Source organism: Siphateles boraxobius, unplaced genomic scaffold, assembly GCF_051911475.1.
Source record: "Siphateles boraxobius isolate OS27281-9 unplaced genomic scaffold, OSU_SipBor_1 320, whole genome shotgun sequence".
In the NCBI taxonomy this organism is placed as follows: domain Eukaryota; kingdom Metazoa; phylum Chordata; class Actinopteri; order Cypriniformes; family Leuciscidae; genus Siphateles; species Siphateles boraxobius.
This window is the reverse complement of record NW_027508943.1, coordinates 245001-267500: the sequence shown is the minus strand read 5'-3', so window position 1 is coordinate 267500 and position 22500 is coordinate 245001. Positions and strand designations below refer to the sequence as shown.

At 39.1% G+C, this 22500-nt stretch overlaps 2 protein-coding genes across 2 annotated transcripts in view; both read right to left on the bottom strand.

Moving 5' to 3' along the window:
* The window catches only part of LOC143700967 (regulator of G-protein signaling 7-like), a gene marked incomplete at its 3' end in the record, with an annotated part of 71898 nt that extends 54316 nt beyond the window's left edge, over positions 1–17582 (bottom strand). Inside the window, exons 1-2 of the mRNA XM_077194748.1 lie at positions 17429–17582; positions 12173–12287 (exon numbers count right to left, since the gene is read on the bottom strand). Of these exons, the coding sequence (XP_077050863.1) occupies positions 12173–12265 (93 nt within the window). The remainder of the gene's footprint in view (positions 1–12172; positions 12288–17428) is intronic.
* Positions 17583–20759: 3177 nt separating this feature from the next.
* The window catches only part of fh (fumarate hydratase), a 10113-nt gene continuing 8372 nt past the window's right edge, over positions 20760–22500 (bottom strand). The window contains exon 10 of the mRNA XM_077194733.1: positions 20760–20955. Coding sequence (XP_077050848.1) covers positions 20813–20955 — 143 coding nt within the window. The 3' untranslated portion in view covers positions 20760–20812. The remainder of the gene's footprint in view (positions 20956–22500) is intronic.

The following is a 22500-nucleotide window of genomic DNA, read 5'->3' as shown; positions in this document are numbered from 1 at the left end:
ATATGTGGAAATAAATCAGATATGTGCCAATGCGACTGTCGTGTGAACATGCGGATCGGATTTTCTGAGGCATGACTGTACGTACACATATATATCGTGATATGCATAATATCGCAACGGGTTGCAATAACTGAACAAACGACAGAGAGAAAATCACTCGCTGCTCTCGGCTAAATAGCTTTTGTAGCATTAATAATAATCAGTATATACACTCACCTAAAGGATTATTAGGAACACCATACTAATACTGTGTTTGACCCCTTTCGCCTTCAGAACTGCCTTAATTCTACGTGGCATTGATTCAACAAGGTGCTGAAAGCATTCTTCAGAAATGTTGGCCCATATTGATAGGATAGCATCTTGCAGTGGATGGAGATTTGTGGGATGCACATCCAGGGCACGAAGCTCCCGTTCCACCAAATCCCAAAGATGCTCTATTGGGTTGAGATCTGGTGACTGTGGGGGCCATTTTAGTACAGTGAACTCATTGTCATGTTCAAGAAACCAATTTGAAATGATTCAAGCTTTGTGACATGGTTTATTATCCTGCTGGAAGTAGCCATCAGAGGATGGGTACATGGTGGCCATAAAGGGATGGACATGGTCAGAAACAATGCTCAGGTGGGCCGTGGCATTTAAACGATGCCCAATTGGCACTAAGGGCCTAAAGTGTGCCAAGAAAACATCCCCACACCATTACACCACCAACACCAGCCTGCACATTGGTAACAAGGCATGATGGATCCATGTTCTCATTCTGTTTACGCCAAATTCTGACTCTACCATCTGAATGTCTCAACAGAAATCGAGACTCATCAGACCAGGCAACATTTTTCCAGTCTTCAACTGTCCAATTTTGGTGAGCTCTTGCCAATTGTAGCCTCTTTTTCCTATTTGTAGTGGAGATGAGTGGTCTTTTGACCCCACCGGGGTCATGTATGTTGTATGTTGTAATCATGTATGTTAGTTATATAATTTTAAATATATTTAAATATAAGTTTATTTTACACACTTTAAGCATTATCATATCGAATATCGCATTATTCAATGAGTCATCGCATTTTTCTTCAATATCGTGCAGCCCTATTTTCAACATTTTTCAGTCTTTATATACTGTGATATATGATATGTGAGTCTCTCGTCTGAGGCTTCAAAGACACTATTAAAACAAGGACCTCGACAAACTGCAGGAAGATTTGACAAACACATGGACAGAGCTTCAATTTACTCAAAAATTACTGAATTGGACAGCAAAAAAAAAAAAAAAATCCTTAGTTAGTTACGTAGTTTTTCTTGCTTTCCAAAACATATCTAAAAAACAAAATTAAGCAAGTTTGTGCTTAAAATAAACTTAAACAGAAAAAATAATCCCCTTGTTGTCCCTTTGAATTCAGTCGATTTATTTGTTCTTGTTTTTAGCACAAACTTGCTTAAAGGTGTAGTTTGTAAGAATGATAACTAGTCGTGGAAATAGGAACTGCAGTCCAATGCAAAATATCGTAGATCGTTGTTTCCCCGCCTCCACAGACTCGACGCTCACACGGGTCGCAAGTTTGAGACACGCGACAGGAACGAGTGCAATGGACAATGAAAATAGGCAAATTGTCAACGTGTAGCATCACAGACCAAAACAAAAACAGCCTGCAAACGCACACAAAGTTACATACAGCACCTTTAATTTAGATTTTTTTTTAATTCAGAAAACAAGACAAAACAAAAAATACAGTAAAACCAGTAATATTGTGAAATATTATTATAAATCATCATATTATAGTGATTTCTGAAGGATCATGTGACACTGAAGACTGGAGTAATGATGCTGAAAATTCGGCTTTGATCACAGGAATATATTACACTTTACTATATATTCACATAGAAAACAGATGATTTACATTAGAATATTTCACTATTTTTACTGTATTTCTGATCAAATAAAAAACTGAAAGTGGCAAAATCCAATTTTTATTTAGATTTGGGTGTGAAAAATGTGAGGCTCATTGAAATGCATGGTCTTGTGGAAGTGACGTGTCCTGACTCAACTCATGGGATGTAACTACTCTCATATTTGCCTCTTGGGACATTATGAATTTGAAAATGAAGCTGCGTCAGTAATCTCCTGTTCACTGAATAAATCATCAACTACAATCACAATCCTCTCAGAAAGCAAGACCTGTACAATAGGGGTGCAACGGATCAAAAAACTCACGGTTCGGATCGTTTCCCGGATCGGATCATTTTTCGGATCAGCAAAAAAATAAAAAATAAATTGCCTCATGTCTGCACCTATAAACACACTGATAGCTAGGCCTTTCACGATAACAAATTTTGCTGGACGATAAATTGCCCAAGAAATTATTGCGATAAACGATAATATTGATAATAAACGATAATATTGTCGTTCTGAGACCATTTTCATCTAAAATAATGATAATGGCATAATAATGCAGGTATACCTTTTCAAAGATCAATAAACTTATTTCTATAGACTATTTAACACTGAAAACATTTTAAATATCCGCAATAAATGAACAAAACCAAAAACAATAAAAGCAATGGACTCTCATTCTCTGTTAACAAAAAATGCACTTACCAATGTGTGACTTATGTTCACACTGAGAATCATATGCATCATGTACTGTGTGAGCATGCGTCTCATATGAGTATGTGCGCTAGTGTGTGTGCTCGAGTCTCATGAGTATGTTCGCGGAGAGTTTGTGTGTGTGCTCGCGTCTCATTGAGTTTGTGCGCGAGTTTGTGTGTGTGTGCTCGTCTCATATGAGTATGTGCGTGGAGAGTTTGTGTGTATGCGCGTCTCTCATGATTATGTGCGTGGAGAGTTTGCGTGTGCGCGCATCTCGTGTGTGTAAAGTCTGCGTGTACGTGAGTGAGCGACTTTAGGTGTGTCTGTGCATTTCATATGTATTTGCTTGAGCTTTCAGCAGTATACATGCATGTTTGACTACTTAGTATAGGTGTATGCAAGTGTTTCATATATATGTGCGTGAATGAAGTTTGATTTAAGCCGTAGATGGCACCTCATATGAGGGAGAGAGAGTGCGCGCGAGAGAGAGAGGGTCGAGCGAGGGGTAGTGCTGCGCGAACGCCGTTTGTGATGGCTTTAGCCCGCTCTGATTGTGCAACAAGGGGTTGCTTAAATGCCGCGGTGATAAGCGGTTGTTGAGCAGCCTTCGTTTTCACTCCTGTGAGTGAAACATCGGGGCGATGTCGCTTCAAATGCGTGGCCATGCTGCCACAGTGCCTACACACCGTCACGGGTTTTATCCACTAACCTCTTTCCTTAATCATTATATTTGACAGGGAAGCCAACATGCTCCCATACAGGGGATTTAAATGACGCTCAAGCTCATAGTTCAAGCTCCTCCGTTCGCCATGTTCACGCTGTGTGTGGATTGAATATGCGCACAATTTTTTTTTTTCATAAATCAATCCGCGGATCACGCGTGTGCCGAACCGAAGATATTGATCCGAACGGATCACGGATCAATGATGATCCGTTGCACCACTACTGTACAATAAACCTGTGCTGAACCTCACGATGACTTACAGAAGGTAAAGAAATAGTTCATGTAAACCAAGCCAGAGAAAAAAAAAAATCTCCTTTTGCGTTCAACAAAGGAATGACAGCCAAACGGGTTTGAAAGACTGATGACAGATCTGACATGTTTTACACATGAATATATTTTGCATTTCATAACAGAACGCAGAACTCGCCTCCTACAACTACTAAACGGCACAATGACTTCAATTATGCAATTAGTTATGACAATAATAGACTACGCTCTGTAATTGACAAAAGACAAGATTAAGAACTAACTTTGCATCAGTGTCTTCAAGAGCAAAATGGATAAAAGAGGCCATATTATGCCCTTTTGTTGTTTTCAGGCTCTACTAGAACAGGTTTTCCTGCTTTAATGTTGATTATTTTCCGCATATTCTCCATTGTTGCGGCTCCTCTCTTCCCAGTCTGTCAGTAACGCTCTGGAGTGCGTTTCCCGAAAGCATCGTAAGCCAACTATGGTCGTCAGTTCTGTAATTATCAGCAGTTCAACGAACATTCGCAAACAGCATCGCAGAGTTGTGTGTGTGAGCGACAGATCTCGATCTGCGGTTAGAAGAGTTTCTCGTCTGCATGACATGTGACTCAATAAATCCTGATCTTGAGCAGAATAAGCCATTCAGTACAATCTATATCTTTTATTTATTTTATTTTATTCGTTTTTGAAGAGCATGTGTGAACGAGTTCTAGTGCGTAAGAACGAGTCTATGATTGAAGCGGGAAATAAAGCAAAATAACTGAGAAAAATTAGAAATAGTCCGTAATTTATAGCAAAAAATCTAGCCTTAATTCGATCTCAAACAGATTCATTAAAAGTTATTACTCCACATGCGTGACATAATTAACCAACGTGGTTGAATGACCAATTTGCGACAATACAGTTTTGGGAAACAGCAAGCTAACTAGTTGATTTCTTCAACGATGCATCGTACTATTGTAGTAAAGCGGCGAGTTACGCCGTTGTACGAGAAACACACCCGTTTATTTCCTATCTCTATGAAGCCCCTCCTTCTGAAAAGCACACTGTGCTCTGATTGGTCGGCTGGATCGGTGTGCTCTGATTGGTCGATCGCTTTAAGTGTGTTTTGGAAATGTCCCGCCCCTTACCATAACCGCCAGTTTAACACACTACTAACTAACTCAACCAGGCCCCGCCCCTTTATTCTGCGTATGAATTATTTAAATGGAGGAATAATATGACGTGTTCGTTCCCGGAAGACACTCAAGACTACAATGGAGTCGTGCCGTTTCAGGCACTTATATAAAGAATAACACGAGCTACAATCATTTTTCATGATCAAACTGCAACATTACACACTAAAGAAAGCAGAATAGGAGCTCTTGTATAGTCTTTGCTAGCAACAAAAAAAGAGGCATGTTCAAGAACAACTAGAGGTCGTGCTGAAGCGATCCCACCAGAACAGTTTCCGTTTCAGCATCTCTATTTGCTGCAGCTACAAATAGCCGTAGCTCGCTCTGGGAAATGCGTTTATTAAATGGCGCATTAAATGGTTTATTAAAAGTGAGATCCCAGAGGGAGGTTGTCCCTCTCTCATGAGCACTGAAATAGTTGACTGGCATCCGGTGAACAGATTCGTCGACGGGCACGTCCAAACTACATTAACTACTTCAGTTCCTCATATTTGAGACGAGCGGTACAGGGTTAAGTCCAGAAACATAATTATTTTGTAATCAATTACAACTCAACTTGACAGCCACTGCTGACTGCACATTTACACCGCATTTATGGAAAAGAGCAGGTTTTACATTTTCTTTGACAGGTAAAAATACAGAGTTTTAAGACATTGATTGGGTAGATGATGCTGGAATTTTTAGCATAACAGCATTAAATAAATAAATAAATAAAATGTCTAATTTCATAAACTCAGAGTGGCAGAAATTAAAATAATCATGATCATATAAAACTTGAATAAATAGTAGGGATGCACCGATATGGAAATTTTGGCCGATACCGATAACCGATAATTATTTTATATTGGAAAGCCGATACACATTAAAACATTAAAAATGAACTTATATCGGCCGATACCGATATTGGGCAGATATATCGTGCATTACTTTTAAAATAGAGAAAATTACATTCAATAATTTTTCAAATATTTTTCTTACAAGAACATAAAAAAAATAGAAATTTAATAAGCTCTTTCAGTTTGCTATGTGATAGATTATCTAACATTTTCAAGTCTTTTTAAAATATGTCTATTAATGAAATCATTTGAAGGTAACCTTTTTTCTTTTTTTTTTACTTTTGTACAGCAGAAATTTGCACCACTTCATAAATAAGTAATTTAGGAATAACTGATTTATTTAATTGCAGACAAGCTAATGTTGTAAAGTAAGCACTTTTAGTTGGTTAGTTCCCAACACTGACTGACAGATACTCACATAAACAGGCTAAAAATATCTATAAACTTTATTTCCACAAAACTATCATAACAAAAAAGCTTGTATAACAGCAGGAGGACTGAACATCTGGAGTCAGACGCTCGTCTTTCTTGTTTCTGCCACAGAATAAAGGCCCGTTCACAGCAAGAACGAAAACTATATCAACTACTATACCAGCGTTTTGTTATTTTCCATTCTGCCACTGACGTCACCTTTGGCTTCTGGCTTGCTTAGTTGGGGACATGTAATATTCAACAATATTATTGATCTCCTGCATTCACACCATTATATGAGAACTGAACTGAGCTGGACGATGACATCACGGTTTTCTCCACGTTGTTACACATTACTACATGTACTTACTACAGTAATAATGCATAATTACAAGTAACTAACACTAACCGTAAATCTATAATAATTCATTATGATTACTCAGTACTTATTTGAGTAAGTGCAATGTTACTAGGCACCTTAAAATAATGGGTTACACTTTATGGTAACACTTTATTTTACAGTGTCCTTCTTACATATGTTACATGTAATTACCATAGTAATAACAGTAAATTATGCATAATTACATGCTATTAACCCTCAACCAAATCCTAATCCTACCCTAACCCTATAGTAAGTACATGTAATTAATTAATATTACACTGTACTTAAATATTTAATTACACTGTAACAATGACACCTTAAAATAAAGTGTAACCCATTATTTTAAGGTGTCATTGTTATGGTGTGGTTATATATTTAAGTAATAAATAATATTAATTAACCACATGTACTATAGGGTTAGATTGAAGGTTAGTTGCATATAATTATGCATAATTTACAGTTATTATAATGATAAGTAACATATGTAACAAGGACACTGTGTAATAAAGTGTTACTAAATAAAGTGCAACCCAATTTTTTTAAGTGTATACAAAACATCCACACTCTGGAAATGTGGCGCGTCCAATCAAATCAGAGGAACACAACAACCAGTGGAGTAACGGTGCATTAAAACATCAGCATCAACTATGGGGTGAGAACTGTTCCTTTATTCCAAATGAATAGATTATGATCCACAAATAAATTGAAAGAGTTTCACAAAAAATTATAAAACTCACAAATAAATAAAATGAGCTTTGCAAATAAAAAAATATATTTATAAATGTGTTTTATGCCACAAACACAACTCTGCCTGGCATTTATTTGTGAACCTTTCCTGTGCATTTGTAAATCCCTTCACGCACTTGTGGATTCTGAAACACTTCTAGCGTCGACGTGCAGACAAATCCACAAATAAGTGACTCCACCCACCCTTTACCTAAGCCAATCAGATAACGGCCACATTGAGCTGACCAATCGTAGCACGTTCTCGCTACAACCAATCACGCTAGGCTTTACAATCAGAGTGGTTTTGCCCTGAAATAACTTTGCTCACTCATTTGCATTGGCTCAAATAGGAAGTGTAAGGCCCATAATATTGCTTCAGTAAAATATGTTTATTTTCGTTAGATTAGACCATGAGACTGTGTATCAAGCCAAGACACATTTTTATGAGCCTTTGAAAATGCCAGAGAAACAGCGCTTGCGTTATGGGAACAACGCGTTATGGAAGCGTCACGTTATTCATGATAAAACAGAAAAGCATCGATGCGTTGCTGACTAATGAATAACTGGATTCAACCTCGTGATACATACGCGAGTTTGTGTAATATTGGGGAAATTACTGTCACAACAGATTCCCCCACTTCTCCAGTCAAGTTTTAAATAGCAGGTCCGTGGATCTAATGATTTAATATATAACATGCATTTAAAAGTGAAATTTCCAGCAGAAAAGTGATTTGAATTTATCCGTTAAAAAACGCTTGATCACACAAATAATATGTCATATGAATCAGACTTAATAATATTGTATTGTAAAAGTTACTTACAGCATCCAAAATAATATGTATTTTTTTCAGCATTGCATTATCCACTCAAACCCCATTAGCCACACGCTGTTAAATCTTCAATGATGGTCATTTGGGCTGATATTTTGTATTCTACATATTATTTATGTCCTATAGCTAGCTATTTGTTACAACCATTGTGCTTTAAAAGACAAAATCATCCGTTTTGTAATTTATTACATCGTCTCTACCCCGTGCGAGGCTTTCTACATTGGACAAAGGAGCAAATCTGCAGATGATGTGTCCTCCGTAGTGGCGTGTAGTTGCGTGTAGTAGCGTGTAGTAGCGTGTAGTAGCGTGTAGCTGCGTGTAGTAGCGTGTAGTTGCGTGTAGTTGCGTGTAGTTGCGTGTAGTTGCGTGTAGTAGCGTGTAGTTGCGTGTAGTAGCGTGTAGTAACGTGTAGTTGCGAGTAGTTGCGTGTAGTAGCGTGTAGTTGCGTGTAGTAGCGTGTAGTTGCGTGTAGTAACGTGTAGTTTTGTGTAGTAGCGTGTAGTTGCGTGTAGTAGCGTGTAGTTGCGTGTAGTAGCGTGTAGTTGCGTGTAGTAGCGTGTAGTTGCGTGTAGTAGCGTGTAGTTGCGTGTAGTTGCGTGTAGTAGCGTGTAGTAGCGTTTAGTAGCGTTTAGTTGCGTGTAGTAGCGTGTAGTTGCGTGTAGTACCGTTTAGTTGCGTGTAGTAGTGTGTAGTTGCGTGTAGTAGCATGTAGTTGCGTGTAGTAACGTGTAGTTGTGTGTAGTAGCATGTAGTTGCGTGTAGTAGCGTGTAGTTGCGTGTAGTAGCGTGTAGTAGCGTGTAGTTGCGTGTAGAAGCGTGTAGTAGCGTGTAGTAGCGTGTACTAGCGTTTAGTTGCGTTTAGTTGCGTGTAGTAGCGTGTAGGAGCGTGTAGTTGCGTGTAGTAGCGTGTAGTTATATGTACTATGTAATATGTAACACATCACACCAGTCCTCAGGTCTTTACACTGGCTGCCAGTTACATTTAGGATTGATTTTAAAGTATTATTACTGGTATTTAAATCATTCAATGGCCTAGGACCTCAATACATTGCAGATATGCCCAGTGAATATAAACCCAACAGATCACTCAGATCATTAGGATCACATCGGCTAGAAATACCAAGGGTTCACTCTAAGCATGGCAAGTCTGCTTTTAGCTACTATGCCAGCCGCAGCTGGAACCAGCTTCCAGAAGAGATTAGATGTGCTCCTACAGTAGTCACATTCAAATCCAGACTCAAAACACATCTGTTTAACTGTGCATTTACTGAATGAGCACTGTGCCACTGTTCGTCCGACTGTTTGCACTGTATTTTATTTTATGTTTTAATTATTCTGATTTCATTTGATTATTTCTGTATTTTATCTTTTATTCTAAACTGTTTTAATTATTCTGATTTCTTTTGATTATTTTAATTTCTTCTATGTAAAGCACTTTGAATTACCATTGTGTATGAAATGTGCTATATAAATAAACTTGCCTTGCCTTGCCTTGCCTAGTTGCGTTTAGTTGCGTGTAGTAGTCTGTAGTTGCGTGTAGTAGCATGTAGTTGCGTGTAGTAACGTGTAGTTGTGTGTAGTAGCGTGTAGTTGCGTGTAGTAGCGTGTAGTTGCGTGGAGATGCGTGTAGTTGCGTGTAGTAGCGTGTAGTTGCGTGTAGTAGCGTGTAGTAGCGTTTAGTTGCATGTAGTAGCGTGTAGTAGCGTGTAGTTGCGTGTAGTAGAGTGTAGTTGCGTGTAGTAGAGTGTAGTTGCGTGTAGTAGCGTTTAATTGCGTGTAGTACTGTGTAGTTGCGTGTAGTAGCGTGTAGTTGCGTGTAGTAGCGTGTAGTTGCGTGTAGTAACGTGTAGTTGTGTGTAGTAGCGTGTAGTTGCGTGTAGCAGCGTGTAGTTGCGTGAAGTAGCGTGTAGTTGCGTGTAGTAGCGTGTAGTTGCGTGTAGTTGCGTGTAGTAGCGTGAAGTAGCGTGTAGTTGCGTGAAGTAGCGTGTAGTTGCGTGTAGTTGCGTGAAGTAGCGTGTAGTTGCGTGTAGTAGCGTGTAGTAGCGTGTAGTTGTGTGTAGTTGCGTGTAGTTGCGTGTAGTTGCGTGTAGTAGCGTGTAGTAGCGTGTAGTTGTGTGTAGTTGCGTGTAGTAGCGTGTAGTTGCGTGTAGTTGCGTGTAGTAGTGTGAAGTTGCGTGTAGTTGCGTGTAGTAGCGTTTAGTTGCGTGTAGTAGTGTGTAGTTGCGTGTAGTAACGTGTAGTTGTGTGTAGTAGCGTGTAGTTACGTGTAGTAGTGTGTAGTTGCGTGTAGTAGCGTGTAGTTGCGTGTAGTTGCGTGTAGTAGTGTGAAGTTGCGTGTAGTTGCGTGTAGTAGCGTTTAGTTGCGTGTAGTAGTGTGTAGTTGCGTGTAGTAACGTGTAGTTGTGTGTAGTAGCGTGTAGTTACGTGTAGTAGTGTGTAGTTGCGTGTAGTAGCGTGAAGTAGCGTGTAGTTGCGTAAAGTAGCGTGTAGTTGCGTGAAGTAGCGTGTAGTTGCGTGAAGTAGCGTGTAGTTGCGTGAAGTAGCGTGTAGTTGCGTGAAGTTGCGTGTAGTAGCGTGTAGTAGCGTGTAGTTGTGTGTAATTGCGTGTAGTTGCGTGTAGTAGTGTGTAGTTGCATGTAGTAGCATGTAGTTGCGTGTAGTTGCGTGTAGTAGCGTTTAGTTGCGTGTAGTAGTGTGTAGTTGCGTGTAGTAGCGTGTAGTTGCGTGTAGTTGCGTGTAGTAGCTTGTAGTTGCGTGTAGTAGCGTGTAGTTGCGTGTAGTAGTGTGTAGTTGCGTGTAGTAGCGTGTAGTTGCGTGTAGTAGCGTGTAGTTGCATGTAGTTGCGTGTAGTAGTGTGTAGTTGCGTGTAGTAGCGTGTAGTTGCGTGTAGTTGCGTGTAGTAGCGTGTAGTTGCGTGTAGTTGCGTGTAGTAGCGTGTAGTAGCGTGTAGTAGCGTGTAGTAGCGTGTAGTTGCATGTAGTTGCGTGTAGTTGCGTGTAGTAGCGTGTAGTTGCATGTAGTTGCGTGTAGTAGCGTGTAGTAGCGTGTAGTAGCGTGTAGTAGCGTGTAGTTGCGTGTAGTAGCCGCTACAGAAGAAGAAGAACGGGCATCCGTTTACTATCAGGGAATCATCTTGTCGCGCTGCGCCGCGTCCAGTAGACACTATCACGAATTATGATTTTTCATGTAGCCAGCATAGTCAATAAAGAATTATGCGTCATATATCTTCAGGTAAGAAAACTGACGTCATCGGCAAAATGTGTTAACATTGCAAACATGTTCGTTTTACATGATGTGAAACTGCTACGGCAGGGAAGATAATTGGCTATTTGCTTTTGACGCGCCGCTTGACTCCGGTAGAGAGGGTTATGATGCTCGATCTGTGATGATCATAATTTGTGTTAAATACGGAGTTAATAATAAAGAATAATAAATATAAAGAAGCTTTAAACTCCAACAATCTTTTGTAAACGGGGTGTTTTAACCACACAAACAGCTAATTTGAATGAAGCTCCCATTACAGATGCTTTCAGGGGTGCAAATATCTGCAAAATTAATCCGATCAGATCCAGTTCTCGCCCCGAGTGTAAAGCCTAACGCGATTGGTTGTAGCGAGAACGTGCTACGATTGGTCAGCTCAATGTGGCCGTTATCTGATTGGCTTAGGTAAAGGGTGGGTGGAGTCACTTATTTGTGGATTTGTCTGCACGTCGACGCTAGCAGTGTTTCAGAATCCACAAGCGCGTGAGGGGATTTACAAATGCACAGGAACGGTTCACAAATAAATGCCAGGCAGAGTTGTGTTTGTGGCATAAAACACATTTATAAATATATTTTTTTATTTGCAAATCTCATTTTATTTATTTGTGAGTTTTATAATTTTTTGTGAAACTCTTTACATTTATTTGTGGATCATAATCTATTTATTTGGAATAATGCAACAATTCTCACCCCATAATCAACATCTTCCCCTCCGTCGTCCAGTCCGAGTCTCTCAGCTCAAACACTGTTCATGAACTGATAAAGACATCAGAGCAACATCTGCACAACTCCAGCTCACACACACAACTCCAGCTCACACACACAACTCCAGCTCACACACACAACTCCTCCTGCCCGAGCCGAGCGTCGGGAACACCGGCAGCCGGAGTCACGTGGAGTTATCCGACCGGCTGCTGTTAAACTGAAGGCTGCTGATTGGACGGGGTCGCTCCTGCTGTGCCGGTGTTTCGGGAGATTATGGATCCGCTGTACTTACTTTCCTGTAGACCAGCATGTTAGGAGACTCATCCGCCACTCCATTAGTGCTCTGAGTCTGAGCCGAACCCGATCCCGATCCCGGCTGAGCCATTCCTCAACCTGAGCCGATACTACTGAGGGGGGAGAGAGAGAGGGGCAAAATCAACAGTATTTCATTTAAAAAAATACTTGATTACTCTTAATGACAGACAGACAGACAGACAGACAGACAGATGTAGATAGATAGATAGATAGATAGATAGATAGATAGATAGATAGATAGATAGATAGATAGATAGATAGATAGATAGATAGATAGATAGATAGATAGATGACAGAGATAGACAGACAGACAGACAGATAGATAGATAGATAGATAGATAGATAGATGACAGAGATAGACAGACAGACAGACAGACAGACAGATAGATAGATAGATAGATAGATAGATAGATAGATAGATAGATAGATAGATAGATAGATAGATAGATAGATAGATAGATAGATAGATAGATGACAGAGATAGACAGACAGACAGACAGATAGATAGATAGATAGATAGATAGATAGATGACAGAGATAGACAGACAGACAGACAGACAGACAGATAGATAGATAGATAGATAGATAGATAGATAGATAGATAGATAGATAGATAGATAGATAGATAGATAGATAGATAGATAGATAGATAGATAGATGACAGAGATAGATAGATAGACGTAGATAGATAGATAGATAGATAGATAGATAGATAGATAGATAGATAGATAGATAGATAGATAGATGTAGATAGATAGATAGATGACAGAGATAGATAGATTGATAGACGTAGATAGACAGATAGACAGATAGATAGACAGATAGACAGATAGACAGATAGATAGATAGATAGATAGATAGATAGATAGATAGATAGATAGATAGATAGATGACAGAGATAGATAGATAGACGTAGATAGATAGATAGATAGATAGATAGATAGATAGATAGATAGATAGATAGATAGATAGATAGATAGATAGACGTAGATAGATAGATAGATAGATAGATAGATAGATGTAGATAGATAGATAGATGACAGAGATAGATAGATTGATAGACGTAGATAGACAGATAGACAGATAGATAGACAGATAGACAGATAGACAGATAGACAGATAGATAGATAGATAGATAGATAGATAGATAGATAGATGACAGAGATAGATAGACAGATAAACAGATAGATAGACAGATAGATAGACAGATAGATAGATAGATAGATAGATAGATAGATAGATAGATAGATAGATAGATAGATAGATAGATAGATAGATAGATAGATGACAGAGATAGATAGACAGATAGACAGATAGATAGACAGATAGATAGACAGATAGATAGATAGATAGATAGATAGATAGATAGATAGATAGATAGATAGATGACAGAGATAGATAGATAGATAGATAGATAGATAGATAGATAGATAGATAGATAGATAGATAGATAGATAGATGACAGAGATAGATAGACAGATAGACAGATAGATAGACAGATAGATAGACAGATAGATAGATAGATGACAGAGATAGATAGACAGATAGACAGATAGATAGACAGATAGATAGATAGATAGATAGATAGATAGATAGATAGATAGATAGATAGATAGATGACAGAGATAGATAGATAGATAGATAGATAGATAGATAGATAGATAGATAGATAGATAGATAGATAGATCTTATGTGAGGAATGAATTGGTTAAATCACACCGCGCTTCGTTAAAGACACATTTGGATTGTGCCACCACTGACACACAAAGCAACACTGACACACAAAACCATAATACTGACACACAACAGCACAACACTGACACACAAAACCACAACACTGACACACAACACAACACTGACACACAAAACCACAACACTGACACACAACACAACACTGACACACAAAACCATAATACTGACACACAACAGCACAACACTGACACACAAAACCATAATTGACACACAAAAGCACAACACTGACACACAAAAGCACAACACTGACACACAAAACCACAACACTGACACACAAAACCCCACCACTGACACACAACAGCACAACACTGACACACAACACAACATTGACACACAACCACACCACTGACACAAAAGCACAACACTGCACACAACAACACAACACTAACACACAAAAGCACAACACTGACACACAAAAGCACAACACTGACACACTGACACACAAAAGCACAGCACTGACAGCACATCACTGACACACAACAGCACAACACTGACACACAAAATCACAACACTGACACACAACAGCAAAACACTGACACACAAAAGCACAACACTGACACACAAAAGCACAACACTGACACACAAAAGCACAACACTGACACAAAAGCACAGCACTGACACACAAAAGCACAGCACTGACACACAAAAGCACAACACTGACACACAACAGCACAACACTGACACACAAAATCACAACACTGACACACAACAGCACAACACTGACACACAAAAGCACAACACTGACACACAAAAGTACAACACTGACACACAAAAGCACAACACTGAGACAAAACAGCACAACACTGACACAAAAGCACAACACTGACACACAAAAGCACAGCACTGACAAACAAAAGCACAGCACTGACACACAAAAGCACAACACTGAGACACAAAGCACAACACTGAGACACAAAAGCACAGCACTGACACACAAAACCACACCACTGACACACAAAATCACAACACTGACACACAACAGCACAACACTGACACACAAAAGCAAAACACTGACACACAAAAGCACAACACTGACACACAAAAGCACAACACTGAGACAAAACAGCACAACACTGACACAAAAGCACAACACTGACACACAAAAGCACAGCACTGACACACAAAAGCACAGCACTGACACACAAAAGCACAACACTGAGACACAAAGCACAACACTGAGACACAAAAGCACAGCACTGACACACAAAAGCACAGCACTGACACACAAAAGCACAACACTGAGACACAACACTGACTCACAAAAGCACAACACTGACACACAACAACACAACACTGACACACAACAGCACAACCTTGACACACAAAAGCACAGCACTGACACACAACAGCACAACACTGACACACAACAACACAACACTGACACACAACACAACACTGACACACAACAACACAACACTGACACACAACAGCACAACCTTGACACACAAAAGCACAACACTGACACACAACAGCACAACACTGACACACAAAATCACAACACTGACACACAACAGCACAACACTGACACACAAAAGCAAAACACTGACACACAAAAGCACAACACTGACACACAAAAGCACAACACTGAGACAAAACAGCACAACACTGACACAGAAGCACAACACTGACAAACAAAAGCACAGCACTGACACACAAAAGCACAACACTGAGACACAAAGCACAACACTGAGACACAAAAGCACAGCACTGACACACAAAAGCACAGCACTGACACACAAAAGCACAACACTGAGACACAACACTGACACAAAAGCACAACGCTGACTCACAAAAGCACAACACTGACACACAACAACACAACACTGACACACAACAGCACAACCTTGACACACAAAAGCACAGCACTGACACACAACAGCACAACACTGACACAGAACCGCAAAACACTGACACAAAAGCACAGCACTGACACACAACAGCACAACACTGACACAGAACAGCAAAACACTGACAAAAAAGCACAGCACTGACACACAAAAGCACAACACTGACACACAACAGCACAACTCTGACACAAAGCACAACACTGACACACAAAAGCACAACACTGACACAAAAGCACAGCACTGACACACAAAAGCACAACACTGACACAGAACAGCACAACACTGACACACAAAGGCACAACAAATGACACACAACAGCACAACTCTGACACACAAAAGCACAACACTGACACACAACAGCACAACACTGACACACAACAGCACAACACTGACACAAAAGCACAGCACTGACACACAAAAGCACAACACTGACACACAACAGCACAGCACTGACACAAAAGCACAGCACTGACACACAAAAGCACAACACTGACACACAACAGCACAACTCTGACACAAAGCACAACACTGACACACAAAAGCACAACACTGACACAAAAGCACAGCACTGACACACAAAAGCACAACACTGACACACAACAGCACAACACTGACACAAAAGCACAACACTGACACACAACAGCACAACTCTGACAAACAAAAGCACAGCACTGACACAAAAGCACAACACTGACACACAACAGCACAACACTGACACAAAAGCACAACACTGACACACAACAGCACAACTCTGACACACAAAAGCACAGCACTGACACAAAAGCACAACACTGACACACAACAGCACAACTCTGACACAAACCACAACACTGACACACAACAGCACAACACTGACACAAAAGCACAGAACTGACACACAAACGCACAACACTGACACACAACAGCACAACACTGACACAAAAGCACAACACTGACACACAACAGCACAACACTGACACAAAAGCACAACACTGACACACAACAGCACAACTCTGACAAACAAAAGCACAGCACTGACACAAAAGCACAACACTGACACACAACAGCACAACACTGACACAAAAGCACAACACTGACACACAACAGCACAACTCTGACACACAAAAGCACAACTCTGACACACAAAAGCACAGCACTGACACAAAAGCACAACACTGACACACAACAGCACAACTCTGACACAAACCACAACACTGACACACAACAGCACAACACTGACACAAAAGCACAGAACTGACACACAAACGCACAGCACTGACACACAAAAGCACAACACTGACACACAACAGCACAACTCTGACACAAAGCACAACACTGACACACAACAGCACAACTCTGACACAAAGCACAACACTGACACACAAAAGCACAACACTGACAAAAAAGCACAACACTGACACAACAACACAACACTGACACAAAAAGCACAAGACTGACATACAACAGCACAAGACAATACATAAACAGACAGACAGACAGACAGACACACACACACACACACACACACACACACACACGAGCGGCCTCGCGGATGATGAGGATGAAACACTGACGGATGCAAGGAAGGTGTTTAATGGTCCCGCGTCACGCGTCGAATAAACACTCATTTCCCCGCAGACTGTAACAGCATTTACCTCACAGAACCGCGCGCGTCGCTCCTCGGGGCAGTGCGTCAGCTGCAGGGGTAGCAGGGGCAGTTATTCATCGGAATCGATGAGTTATTTGCCCCTCGGTGTGACAACTATCGCTTTCCTCTCCTCTCCTCTCAGTCCAGCGAGCGGCGGCGCGCAAATCTCACAACTATAGCGTGAACGCGCAGGGATCAGCGGCCAATCACACGCAAGCTCGTGCACGCGAGAGAAAAGAGCTGCCGCTGCGTCCGTGTCACACATTTCATTACACTAGCTATTATTCTGCGCTACACTGTACACTGTGTGCCATTTATTGTTTTTTATATAACAAGCCTATGTATAGTATATTGCACTGCATCATATGCCTACAAATGTAATATTGTGGCATATCATTACCTTCCATATTTATTTTCTCAAAAATCTAATTTTAAAGTTGATTTTTATGTAATGGTATTTATTTTTTCTTTGCTAAATCACTTTGAAAAATACTAAATATCTGGTCATGCCTGTGTACGGGACACCGGGGCTAGTTGTCACACACTAGTGAATATTGTGTGTTTTTATTTTTGAAAGGCAAATTCTGGGGCTTATCAATCATAAAACACAAAACAATTCATGAAGCAGTAAAATGTAACAGGTAACACTGTTTTGGCTAACAACAAACACATTTATGGTGTATGGCAAAAAATTATGACATACAATGTCAGAAGACATACTTCTTAAGTTTTAATTTACGTACTAAGTCATGGTTTTGAGTCTTTTTGCCATAATTATGATATAAAGTCAATTGGAATTACGGAATTATGAAGTAAATATTAGTCAAAATGGTCACATAAAAAGAACAAATTATGGCATAAAAGTTGAAATTATGACATGTCAAAATTAGGACAAAAATTCAAATTTAAGACTCAAAGTCAAGATTTTGACACTGTAGTCACTTTTTATGTCATCATTTTAACTTTTTATGATTTAGTATATTTTAATGACACAAAAAGTCAAAATGTAATTGACATACTAAGTCATAAGTCATAATTATGACGTACTAAGTCATCAGTCTGACTTTTTATGTCATGTCTCATTATGACAGTAATAGTTGACATAAAAAGAAAATTGACAAAATCATGACATAAAAAGGTCAAAACTGTGATGAAGTTTAAATTATGACGTACTAAGTCATCATTTTTAATGATCTCATAACAATGATTTAAATTTTTACTTTTTATCTCATAATTGTGACTTTATATGTTATAATTATGATTTAGCGAAGCATGTTTTTTTTTTCTTAAGTAGAGTAAAACACAGTTAAACACACTGAACACTGAAAGCGCCAGATGATTTGCAGATGGATGATGTTCCAGAAATAAACCCGTGTGTGTGTGTGTGTGTGTGTGTGTGTGTGTGTGTGTGTGTGTGTGTGTGTGTGTGTGTGTGTGTGTGTGTGTTTCTGACACACATCTCCTCGCTCCTGCTCTCAGGTGATGCTCATTATGTCATGTAAGAGCTGATAGAGTCTCATTAGCAGAAGTCAGTCAGGATCCAGCAGAGTTTGCAGAACGTAACTCTATGAGTGACAGGCAGAGAACAATCAATGCAGATGATTTATGACTGTTATTGTTACAAATATGAACAGGAGTTTTCATTCTTTTACTCCAGTCAATATTTCTCAGCCTGGGTTTTATGTTAAAATTTGACTACAAGAAAGGACATTTTTATGGTAAAAAAAAAAGAAAATTAAAAATACATAAAAAAATAAATGTTTAAATAGTGGGGCATGTTGTCACAGGGGAACTGTCACTAAACCTTTTATCGGCTTTTCATCAGAATTGAATAAGTGAAACAGATAGTATGAAATTAATTAAACCGCTAAAATGAACAAAATGGCAAAAATAACAAAAAAAACTTCATTAGAGATGATTCTTGTTGTCAGGAAGGTTTTATTGTGCAAGATCTCAAACCAGTGCTATTTTACTATTATTTACACTATTATAGTATTTATTCACTAAGTTTTCATTTTAATTCTTAGTTTAATTTTGTAATGTGCAAGCTTTAATTTATTTTTATTTAAGTTTGAATACTTTAATGTAAACTAGGGATGCACGATATATCTGCCATCATATCGGTATCAGTTGATATGTTCATTTTCATCGTTATCAGTCTGATAAGAAAATTTGGCCGATATATTAAAGTCGATGAATAATGTATTATTTCCTTCAGTTGAGACTGTTCAACACTGTTTGCATTGCTTGAAATATGATTGGAATCATTTAAAAAATGGAAAACAGAGTTAAGTCTGTCATATAAGCTACATACATTTATTATGAGTGCATTATAATTGTGTTATTGGGAAATGGCTTTAAATAATGAGACTTTTTTTTGTAAATTTATATAAACATTTAGATTTAGATTTATCAGCCAATGTATTGGTTATCGGCCAAAATGTTAATATTTTAAAATTTTCACTAATGTAAACATTTATTTCAGTTAGTAGCCAAGGCTATTTATATCTCAGCTTTACTTCAGCTCCGAAAACACTTCTTAATAGTACCAAGTAGTTAGCAACAACACTAAACTCACAAAAATATATGAATATATCAAATATATGACAGAAATAAATCAAATATGATAAAATATAACTAATATAAGATATACATATCCTAATATCTGCTGGATAAAACAAGTGTTTGTGAAGCTTGATTTATTAAGATAGTGACAATCAAGAGTCACATGATAAAACATACTGAGAAAAAAACAAACTGAGCCTGTAGAGACTGCACACACACACACACACACACACCTGCATCTCCAGGTAAACACACACACACTCATGCACACTCTCTCACACACACACACACACACACACACACACACTCATCTCCTCCTGTGGTGGCCATATGTCTCTCAGCCCCCGCCGCTCTCCTCTTCCTCTGCTCCATGTGAGTGTGTCTTTGTGTGTGTGTGTGTGAGTGAGTGTGTGTTTGTGTGAGTGTGTGTGTGTGTGTGTGTGTGTGTGTGTGTGTGTGAGTGTGTGTTTGTGTGAGTGTGTGTGTGTGTGAGTGTGTGTGTGTGACCCGAGGCTCAGTGGGAATGATGATCTCACACAGGCTCTGAATATCAACACGGAGCAGGTGAAATGCCAGACTCGACTTGAGGAAGATCCGCTGGTGTGTGTATGTGTGTGTGTGTGTGTGTGTGTGTGTGATCTGCACAAACCCTCGCTCATAGTCACACACACACACACACACACACACACACACACGTATGGTCCATCACAACAGACTGACGAGCTGAGCTAGCGTTGATGTTCACTGGATGAAGCTCAAAGACGCAGGAGCGGTGCGTTTGAACAGTGTTTATTGTGTGAGGAGCGTTGGGTTATAGAGCGTTGGGTTATTTGGGTCCAAGCATGTCTTCGGGACGCACCCACAGATCGAACTGTTCCTCGGTCAGGAACCCGAGCTTCAGCGCCGTCTCCTTCAGAGTCCAGCCTTCCCTGTGTGCCGTCTTCGCTATAGTGGCCGCTTTATCATAACCTGAGGAGACACACACACACACACACACACACACACACACACACTTTATATTTCAGTAGTTACAGTCATTTATCAGTGTCTAAAAGAGTTAAAAGCAACTTGATTTTTCAGGTGAGACTTTACAATAAGGTTCATTAGTTAACATGAACAATACTTCAGTATTGTTCAGTACACTTCAGTACACCACTTTAATATTAATGTCAACATTTACAAATACGCTATTAAATCAAAGGTTGTATTTGTTAACATTAGTTACTGCACTGTGACCGAACATGAACAGCGGTATTTTTATTAACTAGCATTAACAAAGATTAATAAATACTGTAATAAATGTATTGCTCATTGTTAGTTCATTGATTGACAACACTAATATCAATAATTCCAGTCATTTCTGAATGTCAAAAAAGACAAAAAACATTTTAATTAAAAACAATTAAAAGCAACTTGACTTGTTGATTTTTCAGTTTGAGAGAATTGTGGCTTTGTTCAATACATTTATTACGGATTAATCAGGAAAATCGAGTCCATCCGAGACGTCTAATAGAAATCTTTTAATTTCCCTTGCTTTTATTTTGTTTATTTTCTATGTAAAGCTCTTTGAGTCGCCATAGTGTATGAAATGTGTTATATAAATAAACTTCCCTTGATTATATTTATAGTTTTGTTTGAGTTTTCTCTGAAACAAATGTTTAAAAAAAAATCCTACGAAACATTTAATTTTGCAAACATTATGGGAACGTTACTTTTGAATGTTCTCTAAACGTTCCGAAACAAGTTGTTACATTTAAAAATGTAACACGGATGTCATTTGAGTGACAGATTCCAGGCCCCGCCCACTGAACAGGTTTGTGTCATCGCTTCACTTCAACTGTCCCACAAAACTGCTTTATTTTCATCCTCCAGGTTTAAAATCTTCGTGTCGACATCACGCTCTCCTCTGATGTGATGTTTTTAACAGGGAACTTTCAAAGCTATGACCAGACATATTTGTTAGCTAGGTTTATGAGTTATTGGCTTTTCATAATTATTCATTATCCTCCGAGAAGATGCTTCTCTTCATCATCATTATTATTATTCCTGTGACAGACGTACAGTAAGAGATTGACACTTTCCTTCTTAGCGTTTGTGGATGATAAAAACTGTAATGGCTCTAATGCATCTGCAAAATGAATGTAATAAACATGGCAAAATAAGAGTCTCAGAGGTTATGCAACATTGCTCATATATGCATATTTCTGTTGCACAAATGCAAACGGCTCGGCAGTTATTTATGCATTAAATTGGAGATGCATGTGTTTGTATGATTTAAAGGAGCTTAAAAAACCATGTATAATATATTTGTAGATGTTGTTGTGTGTAATGATGAACTGCAGGAGCATTTGTGGAAATCTGATGCTTTAAACTAAAAGAGTGAATAAAACCATGAGGATCTGAAGCTGCTCTTGTGTTTGTTTCTCTCCTCTTCTGTAGCATTTATCAAACGGCTTCATGACTCTTTAAAACAGTCGAGCACATGCAGGATTACAACACACACACACACACACA